This window comes from Coturnix japonica, chromosome 1 (assembly GCF_054131305.1).
Source record: "Coturnix japonica strain WE chromosome 1, WE-NBRP24, whole genome shotgun sequence".
NCBI lineage: Eukaryota > Metazoa > Chordata > Aves > Galliformes > Phasianidae > Coturnix > Coturnix japonica.
In genome coordinates this window covers 164701225-164721173 of record NC_140663.1, presented here as the reverse complement: position 1 = coordinate 164721173, position 19949 = coordinate 164701225, and the positions used below count along the sequence as shown (strand labels likewise).

The following is a 19949-nucleotide window of genomic DNA, read 5'->3' as shown; positions in this document are numbered from 1 at the left end:
GCAGCAGCGACGCCAGGAGATTGGCTCCTCCCGACGTCACTCTCCCGGCTCTTTTACTCGGAATGGCTGGATGGGCTGTCAATCCTCACGAAATCCCGCCCACCTCGCCTCTACCGACGCAGCGGGCTCAGCTCAGCCGCAGGGCACCGCCCTTCCTCTGATTGGCTGACACCCGGCGCATTCCCCTTGTCACTCACACGCCGTTCTGACAGCGGATTGGCTGTCGCTGCTCCCGCCTTCCTTCCCCGGCATTGGGGCGATGGTTGGCGTGCGCTGGGCCTTTCCCTGCTCCTCCTGGCGACCCCGCCGCGACGAGTGGCTGCTGGCAGCGCGGCTGGTGCAGCCCGAGGAGAAGGAGCGCATCGGCCGCTTTGTGTATACACGAGATGCCAAAGCCGCCCTGGTACACACACGGGAGGGCGGGGGCACGGCCGAGGGGCTCAGCGGCTCCCTCAGGGCTGGGGAGCTCAAGGCCGCGCTGTTACAGCGTAAGGGCCGTGAAGTGAGGGAGGAGGCAGAGCTGACTTGGCTGTGAGGTTGTGTGTGAGGGCGGCGTGTAGGAGAATAAAGCGACGGAGCAGTGCCATAGCAATGGGGTTTTGCTGATGAGTCTGTAAGCGTCACCCAGCGCTTTCAGCTGGTTTCATGAAGTGCCTGAGTCACTGGATATTCATAAAAGAGAGTTTTGCTGTGTAAAGAAAGTATAATATAAGGAGTATTCATCAGTACGGCGAAGTATCTGAAGTAAATAAGATAGACCAATTTTATGGGAACCTTTAAGGCTTACTCTGCTTTTTATGGACCCTGGCAGTCTCTGTGCTGATAGTGATATTGGTATTGCACACCCAGCTCTGGTGAAAAGCTTTTGGTTTTGGGCTAAATTTACTTGACAAGGGCTTTTATAAAGGGGAAAACCTAAACAATCTGTCACAAACACTTTCACTTAGTAATGAAAACACACTGTTTTTAGGCAGGTGATGTTTTAGCAGCTGCAGTTATGTTGTACATCACGTAATAGTTCTGTCTGATTCCATTTTATTTTGTAGGCCGGTCGCCTGCTGATGCGGAAATTAATTGCAGAAAAGCTGTGCATACCTTGGAATGAAATACACTTGCAAAGGACATCAAAAGGAAAACCTTACCTGGCAAACAACATATTCACTGTAGGTTCAAATTATAACTTCAATGTCTCTCATCAAGGAGATTATGCAGTTCTTGCAGCCGAACCTGAGCTTCAAGTTGGCATTGATGTAATGAAGACTAATTTACCAGGTAATGCGTTACCGTGACCAAGGCAGATTCTGTAATGCTTAAGTGCTGAAGACATCAAAGCTTCCCAAATAATCAATGTGTCCTAGCAATTTAGCGTTATCAGAAGAGTGTGTGCATGTGTTGTGTATCTGTTTGTTTGTTTCTTTCTTTTAAAATGATTATTACACACACTTTACTGTTTGCTGAAGTTTTCCTGTTACACCAAATGGGAATATATTTCCAGTTTAGAAACCAGAATCCTTAAATAATAAGATCATGAATCCTGCTGTGGTGCTGACAGGTTTTTTAAGCTGCATATATTTTAACTGCAGGTTTGCTGACCAATTAGGGAGGTAGAAGCAAGGACAGCTTTCAGTGTCGGGGCAGTGGGATCCAAGGGGCAGTAGGATCCAATTCTCAGATGGATATTTCCTGCTAGAAACTGTAGGCTGTTGGTAAGGCCGTGTCTGTACACATACACCTCTGAAGGGACTGGAATAATGCTGGGCCCAAATTATGCTTGAGCCCAATGCAAGAGCACAGTGATTTTGTCATGTTTTTCCCAGGCAAAATGAAACAAAGTGATGAACAGTGCAGGAAACTGCAAGTGCTGAGTGAAGCTGTTAACAAGTGCCAACATTTGATGTACAGCAATAGCAGGAACATGCCATGGAGCAAGTAGGAGCATGTAGGAAACAAGTAAGTCAGTGGTGTAGCCAGCAACAGGAACTGAATTACAGAATCACAGAATTGTAGGGGTTGGAAGGGACCTCTAGAGATCGAGTCCAACCCCCCTGCCAAAGCAGGCTCCATACACCATGTCACACAGGTCGGCGTCCAGGCGGGTCTTGAATGTCTCCAGAGAAGGAGACTCCACCACCTCCCTGGGCAGCCTGTTCCAGTGCTCCATCACCCTCACTGTAAAGAAGTTCTTGTGCACATTCGTGTGGAACTTCCTATGCTGTACTTTCATCCCATTACCCCTAGTCCTGTCCCCACGCACTACTGAAAAGAGACCAGCCTCACCACTATGGCTCCCACACCTCAGGTATTTATAAACATGGATCAAATCCCCTCTCAGCCTTCTTTTTTCAAGGCTAAACAGACCCAGTTCCCTAAGTCTCTCCTCACAGGGGAGATGCTCCAGGCCCTTCACCATCTTTGTGGCCCTCCGCTGGACTCTTTCCAAGCGATCCCTGTCTTTTTTGTACTGGGGAGCCCAGAACTGGACACAATATTCCAGATGAGGCCTCACCAGGGAATTAAACAGATAATAAAACAGACATTAATTCCATTTAGCACTCTCCAATCAATTGTTTTGACCTTGAACCTGTAGACCCCAGACAGTGAAAAAAAGACAATGGTGAGGTGATGCTGGTTGGCAGCTGTGCCCTGACTCACCCCCTTCCCTCACCTCCTACCCCTGTCTGAGATAGGGAAGACACTCAGAAGGTATTTGAATACTGCATTCACTTCATAACTTCTTCAGTATCGAGAGAGGCTCTTGCCAGCATTTCCTAGTATTGCTGATGGCAGTGATCCTGAGCTCCTGCAATAGAGCTCATGGCTCTGTGTCATAGTGAACAGCTGCAGTCAGCAGCTGTGTGGATTTGGGAGCATCAGCTGCTGTGACAAAACAGCAGAGATCTGAAACAGACAGTCTGCAGTGTTTTTGCCTATAAAGAGGAAAATAATGGTTATTCTGGAGATGCCAGTAATTCCAAAGACTTCAGTGATGAAATTCAATTGACATTTTTGTAATGAAGTCATACTGAAAAATTATGTATCTGGATGGCCTGTCCAAAACAAAGCTAGTGACAGATGCAGGCTGATGTGATTCCTGAATGCACATACTTTCTAATGCTACTTTACACATCTCAGTGCTTTCACAGAGATCTAGATATATGTTAACAGAAAATGGTACTATTGGGGAAGTCATTGTATCCACGGTCATGGATTCATGGTGTCAAGCTTCCGAGTGTATAGAGGAGTATGAAACACATCTTTCCAAGACTGCTGTTTTCATTTCCAGTTCCTGAAGTTCTGTAGTTAGCACACTCTTCTGAAGTAATTCAGCTGTCAACATCTTGTCTGGAGCACATATGTCCTATCTTATGGTAGTGAAAGGAAGGAACTTCTATGCTTCTCATTATATGCAAGAAGTGACTGTCAGGAGTGTGTCAGTGCCTGGCCTTGTTATGCAACTTTACATAAGTGTTTGTGAATTAAGTTGAAAAATATATAAAAATTTGGTAGATTATAGGTTTTGTTTTTTTCTTGTTGGGGTTATAATGAGTGTCTTTGGTAAAGATATCTGATAGCAATGTGCTATTAGTACTGTGTGGTGGGGAAGAAAGCCAGTGAATAACAACATTAAGGACAGAATTTGTAATTGTAGTCTCTGTATTATAAACTAATGCTAGCAGTTTTTCTCACCTAAAATACTTTCTGAGAAAGTTCTTGGTAATTCTGAGAAGACAAGATCTGCTTTTGTTGCAGCTCTGCGATTATTGGATACTTTTGACTTCCCTGGTGATGTTTTGTCCTGTGGTTCCACTGGGTGGTGCTGTTGTCTTGCTGTTAGGAAGAAAGTTGGATTTCTGAGCATAACGACTTGCGTAGATTGGCTGTAAGCTCTGCAGCAGCAACGAAGAGTTCCATATGTACAAAGTACATTACACTATTTTTCTCTAAATATGCTTGTTTAAGGGCAGAACACTCCATCCTCTGATATTATCCTACAGAATCTGGAGGTCTCCAATATTCTATTTCTTGCACTCCTTTATTGTTCAACCAGTGAACAAAATGTGTGTTTTAAATACACAAGAGAATATCACGCAACTGCAAGTCTGGAGACATATGCTCAGCAACTGTGTGCTAGTATATACACATAAAGAGCAGTGCACATAAACATCTTCTCTTAATCTGTGCTATTTATTTCTGTTTTATAATCAATACTGAAGGTTTCTCAATTTTACTTTTTCTGCATTATTAAAATCTGAAAAGTGAAACTACTGAAAAGAGGGTCGGCCTCTTCTCTCGTGTCATTAGTGATAAGACCAGAGGGAATGGTTTCAAGCTACGGCAGGGGAGATTCAGGCTGGACATTAGGAAATATTACTTCTCAGAAAGGGTGGTCAGGCACTGGAATGGACTGCCCAGGGAGGTGGTGGAGTCACCGACCCTGGGGGTGTTCAAGGAAAGACAGGATGTTGTGTTGAGGAACATGGTTTAGTGGGAGCTATTGCTAATAGGTGAACTGTTGGAATGGATGATCTTTTAGGTCCTTTCCAACCTTGGTGATTCTATGATTCTACTTCTCAGGAGGTGAGGGCAGGCTGCACAAAAAACTGCTGCAAATAGAGACAGTTCTACACAAGTTCCACAGGATTGCAATGCTTTGTCATGGCTTGTACTTGTTCAGATATTGAAGTTGATAACGTAGTGATAGCAGAAGAGGAAGATATCGTCTTTAGATATTGAATATTACAATTTCTTGAGGTGGTAAGTTTTTAATCCAGCAGGTTATTGTGGTAGGTTTAAATCACAATTTAATTAACTTACTGATGAAGAAACACTAAGGTGAAAGATGCTTAAATGGTTTGGGAAAATGTGTTCCATTACTGGAAGTAACTGGCTGCCATTTGTATGGAGAGGTAATGAGGTAATATGTGTGGATTCATTTTAACCCTTTCAGTAAAGAAATGACTCTTTGTCAGAAATGTGGCAACAAGTGTGAAAAATTATTGTGCTCTTTATTAGGGACATTATAGAATGTTTATTCCATCTGGCTTTGAGATTCCTATTCTAAGACAGACTTCTGTGCTGCATCCTAATGTTCGCAATCAGAAGGCTTTGGTAGTGTTACAGCAGTGTAACACTATGACTTGTCAGAAAAATGTGATTTTTATATCTGGGTGCCTTTGTGCTAATAATGTGTTGAGGTTTTTGTCATGTGGTTGCTTTTTTTTTGTTTTCTTGGTTTGGTTGGCTTTTTTGTTTGTTTTCATAGAATCACAGAATCATAGTGGATAGTTTTGTTTTGTTTTTGAGTCAAAACTCAGTTGGAACATGGCATAGAATCATAGAATGGCCCGGGTTGAAAAGGACCGCAGTGATCATCCAGCTTCAACCCCCTTGCTGGTGTGCAGGGTCACCAACCACCAGACCAGGCTGCCCAGAGCCACATCCAGCCTGGCCTTGAATGCCTCCAGGGATGGGGCATCCACAGCTTCCTTGGGTAACCTGTTCCAGTGTATCACCACCCTCTGGGTGAAAAACTTCCTCCTGTCATGTTCTTAAATGTCTGTGACCTTTAAAGAGGCGTAAGCATGTTTCACTCTTTGCTTATGTTTTCGCATCTGTAGTTGTGTTCTTACAACCATACTGTCTTGATAAAAGATTTGGGGATTTCAGGTTTAATTTTGTCGTGATGCATCATAATCTCCTCAGTGTTCAAAGGAATCAGAGTTCCTGCTGTTCTGACAAAACATGATTATTCTTTTAACTGTTCGATACCTGCCATAATGAAAACAATACCTTTTTTCATGGTGTAATTTACATTTTTTGATGGGGTACTGGGGCTGCTTCAAGCTCTACTCAGTGTGGCTGTATAAGCCCTAGGAAAGAGCTTTTAAACAGATAAAACGCACAACCATTAATGTAGACAAGAAAGGATATTTGTTATTGCTTATTGTCTTAATTGCTTTATGTGATAGTTACGAATAAATACATTTATTAAATGAATTTGGAATTTCTGAAGTGTCCTTATTAATAAGACCCTGTTTATTTTAACCACTTTCCTTTTCTCTACTCAAGAAGCAAGTTAAAAGCAGACAGCATATATCTGTTGCAGTCACAGAATCACAGAATTGTAGGGGATGGAAGGGACCTCTAGAGATCATTGAGTCCAGCCCCCCTCCTTACACCACATCACACGGGTAGGCGTCCAGGCAGGTCTTGAATATCTCCAGAGAAGGAGACTCCACCACCTCCCTGGGCAGCCTGTTCCAGTGCTCCGTCACACTCACCATAAAGAAGTTCTTCCACGCATTTGTGCGGAACTTCCTATGCTGTAGTTTCATCCCATTACCCCTAGTCCTGTCCCCACACACTACTGAAAAGAGACCAGTCCATAAACAACTTGTCTCTGAATTGATGAGGAATCAGATGTGATGTATCCAGATAAATGCAATTGTACCTTTTTTTTTTTTTTTTTTTTTTTTTTTTCCTTCTGAGGAGCAGCCATATCAAAATGACTATTGCTCCTGTGCAGTTCTGGGGGTATTGCTATCTAATCAATTACAGCTCCTTGTTTTCTTTGGTTGACTGTCAGGATAGCTTGCTAAAAGTTTAATCACTGCTGGGTCCAAGAGTTACTGCAGTTGAACCTGTGGCAGTTTTGCTAATGCTATGAGGACTTAAAGATCCTGGGTGCAGAGGAAAATAATATACATTATTGAATTGTGTTGTTTCTTTACCATATTGCCATTTTTACAGTTTGGGAAAGGTTGAGTGAATCAAAGCAGGCAACCTCAATTTTTTGGCATTTTAAGGCAAGTGCTGCATTTCTGAGGTACACCAAGATAAAAGATATTATCACTGGTTGTAAGACAAGAATATGCATTAAATATATGTATCACTGAGAGAATCACCAGAAAATGACAGGAAGGTAGAGAGGTCACAGAATGCCAGTCCAATTTCCAATGAACACTAAAGCTGTGTGAGCTAATAGATTTAAAAACCATGCCCTGTTAATTTTCTGTCTGGTTCTTCTAAATTAGTCATTTATCTAGATAATTATTTGTTCTCTGTTCTCAGTTTCTAAATGTCTTTTTAAGGTTTAGATTGTATTAATAAACATCTTGGGCATCTGTTACAGAGGTAATGTTTTCTCTGTATCATTTTTCTTTTGTTTCCTTCAGAGATCACAGAATTGCAGGGGTTGGAAGGGACCTCAAGAGATCAAGTCCTGTCCTACACCAAAGGATTGGCAGCTCAAGAGCCTGAATACGTGTTAATTCTGTACAGTCCATTAGCATGCAGGATTTATAGCTATGCTGTGTTTTACACTAAACAGATTGATCTGTTGATTCTTCAGTTTCTCATTTTGCTATCTAGTGTGTTTCTCATTGTATCTAGGCCCACTTGTTATCTGAAAGTGAATTTGTATGTACTAATTAGATATTAGTTTCTGATCCTTGGGGTTTGGACTCAGTGATCTCTGGAGCTCTGTTCCATTCCCTACAATTCTGTGATCATTGACCTGTTTGTTTCATGCAATTCAAGGAAGGTAAGATTCTGTTTTTATTCTTTTTTCTAGGGATTGGCTGATCAGTAAGCTAATAGTAGTTGCTTTTAGCTATCAGTTATAATTAGTTTGGCTATAGAACACAATATAAGCTACTTCGTGTCTGACCAAAACAATCTGAAGATTGTTGAAGTGTTTAACAACTGTACTGAGGACATTTGGCCACCTGTTCCTCTCGATATTCTTGAGCAGGCATGTCATGGTTTTACAAACATCAGGTATGGCAAGAGAGTTACTGGCCTTGCTAAGTGAACATTGTATTACCAAGCTCTTTTGGGGTTAACCTTGTGTTTGTGGCAATGTAAACTTAAACTAGTCTGAAGATTTCTGTATTGGTAAATACTACTGTCTGTAGGACTATTAATAGCATGCTGTATATAGATCTCAATTTTAGTGGCTTGTTATTTTCCTACAAAGGCAATTTGCTTCATTTTATTTTTAGCAAGTTAAAAAATGGAGAAAGATAGCTCTGTATTTATCTACTATTTCTGAAACATTTTCTCAAACAGGGTTTGTTCTTTCATCTCTCTCCTACATCTTTTTAAAATCAATCATTTATATGTGGTCTGAATTTTTACTGTCTGAAAGGGAAGATGCAAAGCAGATTTTTGGCCTAATATTCACAAAACAAATGTATTTCAATGGAAATAGTTTGTGCAAAACAAAACAAACAAAAAAAAAAGCATATATAGATGTGTGCAACCATTTACTTTCCAGATCTGATACTGGACTATTCCAGCATCACTTAGTACTTTGTTCTCACTTTTTTTTAGAAATTGTCAGGGTATCAAGTATTTTTAATCTAATACATTACTTAACTTTTTTTTTTTTTTTTTTTTTTTTATGTATAGGACACAGATTTTGAAAGATTAGTCAGATTATACTTCTACGGATGTAATATTCTTTACATTTTATTAGCAGAGTATAATAGACTAATTGCGTCATTAACGTTGGAAGAGAGCTCTTAAGATCATCAAGTTCCCTTTCCCAAACAGGACACGGGAGAAAAACAAGATTTAAAAGGATGTGGGTCAAGGTGTGGAGATCACTCACCAATCACTGTCATGAGCAAAATAGAGTTGGTATGAGGAAGATTAACATAATTTATTGCCTATCAGTGTTAGAGTAAGATGGTGAGAAACACAAAAATAAACTCCTGTCTTCTGACCCTTCTGAGTTTCAGCTTCACTCCAACTCTTCTACCTCTTCCCCTTTCTTGAGTAGTGCCGAGATGGGGGGGTTGTGGTGAATCTCTAACACTTTGTCTGCTGCTACTTTTCTTCTCACACTAATGCCCTGCTCTGGATGGGGCCCCTCCATGGGATATAGCCATTCATAGAATCACAGGAATCAAAGAATCATAGAATTGCCCAGGTTGGAAAAGACCTTGAAGATCATCAAGTCCAACCGCAGCCTAACCATAGTACCCTAAGATTGGAAAGGACCTACAAGATCATCTAGTCCAACCATCCTCCCATTACTATAGCTACAACAAGCCACTAAACCATATCTTTTAGCTCCCTATCCAGATGCCTCTTGAACACTGCCAGGGATGGCGACTCCACCACCTCTGCTTGACAGCAGTTTCTTGAGCCATGAATCCTGTGATCTAATCCATTGCTCAGATTGTAGTGTATTAAAAAGGAAAACTATGGTGAGGGCAGATCAGTAGAAAACAGTGGCTGAGTTTTGCAGTGGGAGGAAGTGCCAGCTTACCATGTAAATCTGAACATGATTGTCCAGCATCATGTCGGAGAAGTGTAGTTGCACAGCTGAAGAAACTCAGGACCAGAAAGGAATGAGGACTTAAAAGGCAGTATGAAAGGGTATGGTATACACCTCATATCTGAGCAGTTTAGCATAATGTGCATGCACCATGCTGAGTGATACTGTTTGTATGGCAGAACAGCTCTGACAATGAAGGAAGCCTCTAGATTCTCAAAGTGTTTTCTGCTGGTGTTAGCAAGCATGTGAGAGCCAGGGGAAGAAGTTCTCAAATGTTTCATCATTTGAATGATCTGAAGAAACAGTTGGTGCTTCCTTAAATACCTGTGGAAAGGAGGAGGAGAAAATAAAAGAGTTTGGAGTGCTTTTTAATACAGTCATCTGATCATATTTTAAAAAAGTCCATTTAAACTCAGCAAAATTAAAGATCTTTCTCCAAAGTGAAGAATTGCTTCATTTATTTTTCATTGTTTCAGGGAAGTTGGAGTGTCTAATAGATGCACGCCATCCTTGACATTGTGGTTGCTTTTCTTTCTTAGTATCTTTTCCTCCTGAAAAGAATGTTATTTCTGTCCTCAGATTCTTGTGGATCATTCCTTTAACTACAGCAACTACTATCATTATTTCTATGTTGAGAAGTTTTTTCACTGTAGTCTATAAAGGAAATTGAAGGCATCTCTGAAATGTCAGTACCACATATTATATATGTGGTATATACACATATTATATATGTGTACAGAATGTCAGATTCCATTTTGCAGTATGACCTGGAAAGGAAATTGTCAGGAAATCTAACCTGAGTCTGACTCCGAATATTAATGCAGCCAGTATCTGTTTTTATACAGTGCTCATATACATGTAGAAGACAACCACTTTATGAAAGGGGTTTAATAATCATTGCACTCTGGGCTTGCCCATCCAATAATTAAGAGTGGCCTTGCAATGAGAGAGATGAGATTAGTTTACATTAAACACAACTAGTATTTCCCTTTAACAAGAACATTGCATACACTACAAAAAATATTGTCTCAGTGTATGGAATTTTCTCTATCCAGATTTTGGTTATCCCAACTAAACAAATAGATTGCTTTGTGCCATTGTCTGCTTAGCCAGCTGTAAGCCCTATTGGACAGATTGCACGGTATACTGGTTAATCATACAGGTTGCGTGTGGTTAGTGAAGTGTGTAATGATGTCCATAGCTTCCAGTGCATTGTAGAAATGCCATTGATCAATATAACCACCCAATCTGTAGCATCTCTTGCAAAATAAATTAGGACTACAGGGGAGAACTGGTGTAGTCCCTGAAAAGCTGTGACGGCAGTACACAGCTGTGCTGATTTTGGTGGAGGCTTAAATTTAATCCAGGGATTTGAGGCTTTTTTGTTTGTTTGTTTGTTTGTTGTCTGTATGATAAACTTGAGGGTCTGTATTTCTGCATGTGCTTGAAAGTGTTTCTTTCATATCCCACTGTCCAATGACAAAAGGCAGAATAGCCTGATGAATTCTGACAAGCAGCATGCTGTTTTTAAAATGTTGCTATATCAAGCTGTCAAATACTAAAAAATTTATGTGCTGCTCTTATAGCTGGATATAGCTTTTTTAATATATGATCTCCAATCATATGTCTGAAAACATAGAATGTATTTGACTCTCATATCAGATTTTTTATGTAACAATTTTGCCATAGGAATGATTTCTTTAATACTGTGTTCTGAGCTGTCAGCAGCATCTGCTCACTGCTTTGAAGCCATGTAAATTCAGATTGCAGAGCAGCATGTGTTCATATTTTTTTTCTTATGAGTGAGCTTTTCTTCGGAGCAATAAAGTATTTCATTTGCTTATCATTACTGCTCTATTAAATTTCCTGTAAATATTTTTTTCAAATCTGTAGGTAGTAGTTCAATTCCGAATTTCTTTCATATCATGAAGCGACAGTTTACTGAGACAGAGTGGCATGTAATCAAGTCTATGAATAATGAGTGGATGCAGCTGGATATGTTTCATCGACACTGGGTAATACATTTATTTCCTATTTAAAAACTACAATACTACAACATGTAAACTGTTTAGTATGTTTTGCTATTCTTTTCATTATGAGAAAACTATATAGTTTTATAGTTTCATGATCATATAGAGATTATCTATTTAACTTTTGTCTTTTAGGCCCTAAAAGAAAGCTTCTTGAAGGCTATTGGAGTTGGGATTGGTTTTAACTTGCAAAGAATTGAATTTAATGTGTCCCCATTGCAAATGGAAATAGGGAAGGTGTATAATGAGACCCAGATGCTGTTGGATGGAGAAAAAGAAGAAGAGTGGACTTTTGAGGTAAGAAATCTTCAATTTTTATTTTTAATCACATTACACTTTTTTTTTAATTGCAACTTCACACCTTTATTTTGTACAACTACATTGTAAAGATATAGATTAATGCATAGGGTGTAAATCACTGACATGTAAAAACATTTTTGTCAGTCACGAAATGCTCCTACAAAGTACGTTCATTGGAATGGCTTTTTATTTCTCCTGTTCCTGGAGTGTCATTCTGGCACTTGAGGATATTCATCCAAGGCCATGCAGGAAGTTCAGTGAGGTGTATTCAGACCTGACTTGTGAGTAGTGTAAAAAATTCTGAAATTCTTCCAAACTTGGTTACTCAGTGATTCTGTGATCAGTTGGCTGAGAACGAGACTGGTGATAACTAATGCCATTAGTTAGCATTTATATTATATCTATGAAATGACAGTATTGTCTTCAACTCTTTGGTTGAGTTTTTGGTTGGTTGGTTTTTTGTTTTTGTTTTTTTTTCCCCTTCACCTTTTTGAATGAAGAAGCAGTGCGCTTATGAAGGTTTGAACCAGGTACTCACTGGTTGCTGTGTATTGGAATGGGCAGATGCAAAAAACAATTGCCTTTACTTCATTGGAACATACTTTCTGAGCTCAGTCTTCTGAGTGTTGGGTTTTGCCTTTGTTAACATGTTTGGTTCTTTTTTTACTTGTTTTTTTTCCTCCTTGAAAGTTATTGAGACTTGGCACTAAAACATCTGTGGGAGTGACCAGTGGCCATCTAATGTGTTTTAATGGGTGGGGAGAGAAAGAACTGATGCTATCATCTCACAATATTTAACCAGCTAAAAAAAGAAAGAAATCATAAGCCCTCCTGAAACACATTTAATCTGTTACTGAAAGGGAAAAGTGGAAAAAACAATGTGACTTTAAAGTTGTCTAGAAAGGGGCTTTTGTTCCCATTTGTCCCTGTCTCCATCTTCTGTAAGGTTGTGCAACATGTCTGTAGCTGACTGGAAGATCAAAGAATGTGTGCTTTATAATTCTATTTGAGAAAATAGTCAAGTGTGCTTTCTATTTGAGTGATCAGCTTGCAGTATGTGTGAAACATTGCACTTTGCAAATATCTATATTGTTGGACATGACTGTTCTGGTAGAGCTTGTCTGAATGACCAGTATCTGGTGCATGTTTGTTTTACCTATCATACACAGTACGTGTGGTATGTGTGTAGTGAATAAAAAAATAAATACAGCGTAAGTTAACAATTAACCTGTAAGCTGTAACTTTTAACCTGTTGAGAGTTCATTCCTTTCATTATCTCTACTCACACTTGGGTTTCTGTTATTTTTAAATCTACCCATGCTAAATCAATCCTCATACTAATATTCCCATGGTCTCCAGTATTTGAGTATGTCATGAAATCCTATAGTGGGAATTACAGACTGGCAAGAAATATCCTAGGACAGATTGTGACACATCTTGTAATATGACTGTTTTCTGCATTAATGCTAACTGTACCATCATCAGAGAAGCATTTATCTCTTTTGATTAACTTCTGAAGCTCCAAATTTTGATCTTTGAAGGCATGGTGGTGGTTGATTGAATAAAATAGCCCAGAGATGATGATGTAGATAGCTGCCTGTAGTACTTAAATGTTTTATAATATTATATTTTTCTTTGTACCTCATTAATACTGCCAGAATCTTAATTTAATTTTTGTCTGAGAAAAGCCTCCTCTTCCATGCTTGCCCACCACTTCCCAAGAGCACGGCCTTATAACTATGCAGACTGGATTATCTCAAAGACAGGATTTATTATCAGATTTCATTAAAAATACTAGCTCTGCTGGGTGTAATTTCATTTAAATATTGACATTAATTAAAATGAAATGGAAAAAAACCCACTGAAACAGTTCTTCAGTTATATGTCTCCAGACTAAAATTAAGAATCACTATAGTTTTAAAAGAAACTTGTGAGAAGACAAAATGTTGTACCCTATAGTTGAAATAATACAAGTACATAGTTGAAATCACAGAGTAATGGATAACCAGAGGGTATCTAAGGAAAGACTCGCCAGCACTGAGGCTTCAGTTGTGATGAATGCTCACCAATGTTGAGGCTTAGCACAAAAACTCCAAAAAGAGATGCTACCATGCTACCTCAGTGGTCAGCCCTTAAATGGGATCTATGAGAGGTGGAGTCAAGCTCCACCCCTTCTGGGAGTACAGATGAATTACCTTCACCTGTGCTCCTGTAGCTGACTTGTTGCTTGCCTCAGATGGTTAATCAGAGGTTCAGGCTGTGATCAACAGTTTCCCTTACATGTACCAATTTTCTTATTTACAGAATTCTTAATGTATGGTAGGAGATGGATCAAAAACACAAATAATTGACTGTGTGATTTGGCAGCAAATACTTGCTTGGTTTGCTTACAAATAAATAAGTTCCTTCCAAATTGAGATTGCCTGGATTAATTTAAAGCATATTGAATAGTTGTTGTTAGTGTGCATTAGTAATGGAGTCTTTTACCCTCAATAAGAGGAGTTTGTTCTGTTGTATTTTGAGGAAAAAATAGGAATTAAAGCTTGTTTCCAAGATTAGCTAATCCACCTGGATTCAGACAGCAATCAGTTCTGCTGCCCATGAAGGTACAGTTTATTCATAAGTTGTCTGTTTTAGTGAATCCAGACTGATCTGAATCCCAGGCACGTCATTCTGATGAGCCTTTGAAATGAGGTAATTATAAGTCTCATTGTGCCTTTAGTTGGTTCAGAGAAAAACAAGTTTTGATCCATTATATGTTTTCTGTTTTATAGACAAGAATCTTAACAAAACCAGAGGAATTTCTGTACTGTTTGTTTTTTTTCCAATGCTGCTTCTGCTTTCATTTAGTCATCCATTTTCATGTAAGAAATGGGATTTAATTGATAAGGTTGTGTAGAGATATCTCCAAATGAATATGAAACAGATTGATACACTGTTTTTTAAGTATCTCTATGCTGCATTAACTTCACACTGTAAGGATTTTGCTGGGCATTAGCAGGAGCCATGAAGGATTTGCTTGTTTGGGGTTTGCATTTCTCTGAAGCAATGAAGATAAAATACAGGGTATAGTTTGTTACATTTTATTAGAGAATGCTGTAAACTGTTTTTTGACTTCTAATGCACTGAGGATAGGCAAAGTAAATGGGAGGAAACCCTCTAATTATTCATTGAGAAGACTTTCTGCAGGGGAACAGTCCCCCTTATCTAAGGAGTCACTTCCAGTTAAGTGCAGCTTTGAACTGAAAGAAAATGGTTTGGTTAACTACCTGCAAGAGACTTTACATGATGTGTGCTTATAGTTGCATCATTAAGAAGTAATCTAACAATTAGTGTCAGAAAAATAAACTTTGGTGCATTTTACTAAGAGCTATAACAGTTGTTTTCAGGTATTTGACAACAGATGTAGGCTGCTGTGTGCAGTCTCATCAGTCTTTAGACTTTTGGACAGGCTAAGAATAAAAAGAGGGCAGGGAGGAGGTAAAGTGATTAAAAAGTGTACATGGTCATTTTTCTTCAAGACAAGCACAGAACATTGCCACCCTAGAACTATCTCAATTGTTTGCCATTACTTGTGCTCCCACACCAGCACGTATTGGCTAAGGCACCCACATCTTTGACTGTAAAGTGCCTCAGACTTATGGCACTTCTACATGTGAATAGAACAGATACTGTCTTAACTGAGCTGGATTCAGAACATTGGTGCTGAGCATCTTGGTCCTTGTTTTATGTCCAGTGCTTATTGTGGAATCACAGAAGAGAGAACATCATGACATTTTCTTTCTGTAATTATATGGCGTGTTAGTATTTCCAGATAAATGGAAGTAGGAGGTTCAGTCATACCTCCCAGGTGGGTATCCACTCAAGTAGATGATTTTCAGAATAATAGTAGCATCTAGATTGTTTTGTTTTTACATTAAATTCTTCCAGTTCTTGATTTTTGTTTTATAAAGTTTGTACAGTTACGGTATGGAAAATTTTTGAAAAAGAAACAAGGAAAACATTTTCCCCTTTATTAGAAACAAAACAAAAGCAGGATTATGACTTGACTATAAAATCAGCATTAGAAACCATACATAAAAGCAGTTTCTTTTGAAATGAATTGCCTATGATGAATTCTTAGCTGTTCTGTGGTGTGGGGGACTTGAAAATAAAATTGTTAGATATAAATTATATTAAAATATTATTAATAGTGACAATTAATAGTATTATTAAAGCATTATAATTAAAGTATTATTATAAATTATAAATTATACGTGTATGTGTATATATTTATATATATACTTTACACACACACATATATATATATACACACACTTATATATGCATAAACTAAATACATAAACTAAAACACATATATTAGAATATATTTTTGTGGAAAACTGTTTTTCCACAGAGCAGTTTTCAGAGTACTCAGTCAGAGTCAGCAGTGTGAAGTTGTAAGCTGTGGACTTGCATGATGTCCACAGCCAAGAGCAAGGAAGTCATTGCTTTAAATTTACATGTGTGTCCTTGGTCTTTAGAATGTCCTCCAGAGAAAGTTCATAATTAATCTCATTTGAAAACAAGGAGTTAAAATAGGTTGTATGGCTTGTGACTTAGAAAGGTGCAACATAGGAAGACTAAGGTCACAGACTGGTGTATAAATCTCTACAAATGGGTGAGATGGTGCTCAACTATAGATAACAGTTCATCTCTGCTAACTGTATCTGCATCCTTGAGGTTTCCAGCAATCTTTCTAAGAAGGGCTATTGCTGTCTGAATGTCATGATTCTAAAGTAATTTCAATGGTGCTATTGTATAGTTCTGAGCCGTATTTTAACTATGTGTGTAGTCTGTGCTGGAAACAGTGAATTAAAAATGTTTACATGGCTGTTTTTCATCTTTACTAGGAAACACGGTTAGATGACTATCATCACATTGCAGTGGCTCTTGGGAAACCAGAAGGATTTGGACAGCAACATACTGATGTAAGAAATTATTAAGTGTTTGCAGGTCTTAGTGTCTTGGTAAACTAGTTACTTGAACATAAGCTTAGCATGATGCTTTAGCTAAAATAAGGCCTCATCTCAGATGTAGGGCCAAGGATAGGAAAGCTTATCTTAACTGCAGTGTTAGATTGTTGGAGGACTGTTACAGTTAGTCTGTTTGTGCCTATTTCAGGAACAAGCTGGGAAGTAGAAGTGGTTTCAGAAGACAGCAGCTGATAATGTTAAATCTAAAATGTATATGCTACATCATTCACTGTGTTTATTCAAGAGACGATTCAGTGTTTTTTATTACAGCCTGCTAGGCTGAAGTCGGAAATACGGATTTTGTAGATGCAAACTAATCTATCTTTTGAACATTTTCACCATCTCCTGTTTTAATGGGAGACCACCATTTCATGTATTTGAGAGCAGATCCAGCTCTCAAACACCATTAGAACAGTTCTTGAGACAAGCAAGAACAACAGACAGATTGGAAGAACAGCAGCATTAGTCTTCATTCTGTGTATTCTTTTTATGAAGTGAGGCAACAAAGCTACTTAAAAGCTTTTCAGGAGTTTCTGTATAATTTAGCAAAGACCTGGGCCATTAAAATAGCAGCAGAAGTCAAATTTGAAGCAGATTGCCAAAGTCATAGCTAAAATAGCCAGAGAATCAGCAAAAGGAAAGCGTCTGTGGCATTTGAGTTGCTCACAAGGAAGTGAATCTATTGTTGTCCATTATGTAGCTAGCAAGACTGTACCAGGAACTACAAAAAAATAGTTTCATCACTGGATGAAAGTGGTTACAAAATCTGTGTCTGTGTTCACAGATAGCACAATGAAGCAGATCTTTTAGCTTGTGTTGGTTAAATTCAAAAAACAGATGGAATCTACATTTGTGGATGTACTCTGTCAAATATTATTTAGGAAAAATACATGCATTCTGTTTGACAGTATGCTTATTATGCAAGTATGCTACAGAATTCAGGATTAGTTGCTGACCATTGCAATCACTGTGATGCACCAAAATTATCACAGAAGGAACAGATGTGGTGTATAGTGGGAGATACAATGCAAAGTATTTGAATCAAGAAAAGTCTCAAAGGCATACTTAATAACTACATTTATAATGACCTAAATTTCATTAGCTCAGTCCACTGAAAATGGGAAATATTGAGTAGCACAAGTGGGCATTCTCTGACCCTTCAGCATGGAAGTGAAGTGAAAATTTATGTGCATTTGTGTTTCTTTTTCAGAACACTTTTTAACAGTAATATGGAGGAAATAAAATTGGCCTTCTTATTTTCTATGGAAACTGTAGAATGGATTCCATCTGTTGTTAAATATGTTGAGGGGAAAGTGTTTTTTTCATCTTTGTTTAGATAGATCGAATGTGTAGACATTATTTAGAAGAACTACTTACAGCCTTTGTCATTCATGCAACTGCACTTTTTGCCTGCCTGGAGTTACGCTTGCAGGTAGCATACAGCAGGCTTTTCAGTAACATGTGCTCAGGAAAACAAGCCTATTTTTCTTTGAGGTGCAGTTTAGCTAATGCAGAGACTGTGACACACGCATCTCCAGTATCTGAGTTTGCATCTAATCTCAATTTAACAATGGGAATTGTGGCTTAATTATTACTGCTTTTGTCCTTAGGAGTTTATGTGAGTAGACTGAGTATGTGCGCAGCTCCAGTGATGGCTGGTATTAAGAGGAGTTTGAGTAGACATTCCTCCACTGGAGTAAATCCTAATGCTGTTGTCTCAAATAATCATGTCTAATGTAGAATGTAGTAATGTAGTAGTTTGTTTTTTGCTTTTTCTGAGCTTAAACAGTTGTTCTATGATGTTTATAGAATTCTCTGTCCCTAGTTCTGTGTTTTCTGAGCTGAATCAAAGCAAATTTACTTTTTGTTTGCACCTTGTTACATGCTTCTGTTAGTTGATGTATAGCCCAAATTAGCAACAGTGACATTGGTTTTAACTGGAATGCCTTCAGAAATTTCTTCTGGAATTTCTTCAGAAAGCAAAATGTAGTTTTAACTTTACATGGGAAGCTGCAGGAAGAAAATGGAGATTTACTGATTCATGATAAATTAATATCTGTTTTCCTTAGGTGTGTTCCATGCTGTCTCATCGACCACAGTTTACATTATTGACCTTTGAAGATTTAGTTGCACCTGGAATTCCAATTACACCTGAGGATTCTGCATACTGGGATAACTTTTGTTCTAAGCAAGAGAGTCCAATGAAACAGAGTTCAAATTCAAGATGAGAATGCTTAGAAACAAAAGATCGTAGGAATACATGCACATGTGTAAATAAGAATTGTTTTCTCATGTTTTATATATTTCCCTTATCAAACTTGACATTTTCTGTCAGTATTTAAGAAGATAACATGTTTCCTTGCTGAAGGAATTCGAAGTGAAAAGTCTAAGCTGACCACGTGAATTTTTGATTCTTGATTCTCTCATGTTTTAGTAATTACTGTTGCTGGTAACAGGAAGCAAAGCTACAATAATGTTGTCAATCAGCAAGAGCTTAACACATGGAGGTGTGTTTGTGTGTTTTATGTTGGACTTAAATTATTATTTAATGTCAGCTTTTATCTTAAAAAAAAATCATAGTTTTATACTCCAGTGAATAAAGCCAGAGAAATGGGTAAAAATGTTTTTGCTGCTATTATATGGTGCAAGTATTGTACAAGATTTGAGGTTTAGTTGTGTAAAAGCAAGCTGATGACGTCAGAGTTGTGCTCTTGGAACTAAAACTGTAAAATTATTTTGAGGCGGGAATTTAACATAAAAATATTCCATATCCTTTTCACTTAAAACCTTAATTAAAACTTTTTCTATCTAATAGAAGTTTTGATTTTTTTTTAACTTCCATTTTGTTTTGTTTTGTTGTTTGTTTTTACACTGAGTCATAGATGTTTGCTAATCAGCAGTTCTGTTTTCCCAGGCTTGCACTTACAGGTTCACAATCTTAGAAACTAAGTTCTGTGGAGAAAACAAAACCAACAATTGCTTGTTTGTTTCTTTTTTCCTTTTTCTTTTTTTTTTTCTTTTTTTATTTATTATTTTTTTTAACAGATATTGTTACAGCACCTGAAGACAAAGTATTTTATTATGTTACAGTAAACTAAAATTTCTGTAGAAAATCTGTAGATCTGGAGTATTGTTTTAGAATATTTCATATTCTTTTCCAAGTTGAATTTGTTGTTGCGACATCACTCTCTCTTTTTTTTTTCTTCTAAGTCATAGATACTTTGTGATCTTCCTAAATATAAGAAAACATACCAAAGGGATTGAATCTCATACTCAATAGAATGATTTTCATAGCTCTGAAGTGTTCATTTCTCTCCT

General features: G+C 38.1%; 1 protein-coding gene across 2 annotated transcripts; it reads left to right on the top strand.

Moving 5' to 3' along the window:
* The first annotated feature begins 238 nt into the window (after positions 1-238).
* On the top strand, positions 239-19443 carry AASDHPPT (aminoadipate-semialdehyde dehydrogenase-phosphopantetheinyl transferase). 2 transcript variants are annotated; one of them, XM_015852223.3, is made up of 6 exons: positions 239-403; positions 1047-1272; positions 11180-11301; positions 11452-11613; positions 16509-16586; positions 18701-19443. In XM_015852223.3, exons 1-6 carry the CDS (start codon positions 260-262, stop codon positions 18857-18859), a joined length of 891 nt encoding a protein of 296 aa, XP_015707709.2. In that variant the 5' UTR covers positions 239-259; the 3' UTR covers positions 18860-19443. The 2 variants fall into 2 exon arrangements, with proteins under 2 accessions (XP_015707709.2, XP_085412056.1); XM_085555930.1 differs by lacking the exons at positions 239-403; positions 1047-1272 and adding an exon at positions 8388-8694.
* Positions 19444-19949: the final 506 nt, after the last annotated feature.

Bases quoted from the DNA above. Each gene is read 5' to 3' on its own strand.
- AASDHPPT (XM_015852223.3), top strand. From the start codon at position 260: ATGGTTGGCGTGCGCTGGGCCTTTCCCTGCTCCTCCTGGCGACCCCGC. The intron at 404-1,046 runs GTACACACACGG...TTTATTTTGTAG, and splicing joins GAGATGCCAAAGCCGCCCTG to GCCGGTCGCCTGCTGATGCG. The intron at 16,587-18,700 runs GTAAGAAATTAT...TGTTTTCCTTAG, and splicing joins TTGGACAGCAACATACTGAT to GTGTGTTCCATGCTGTCTCA.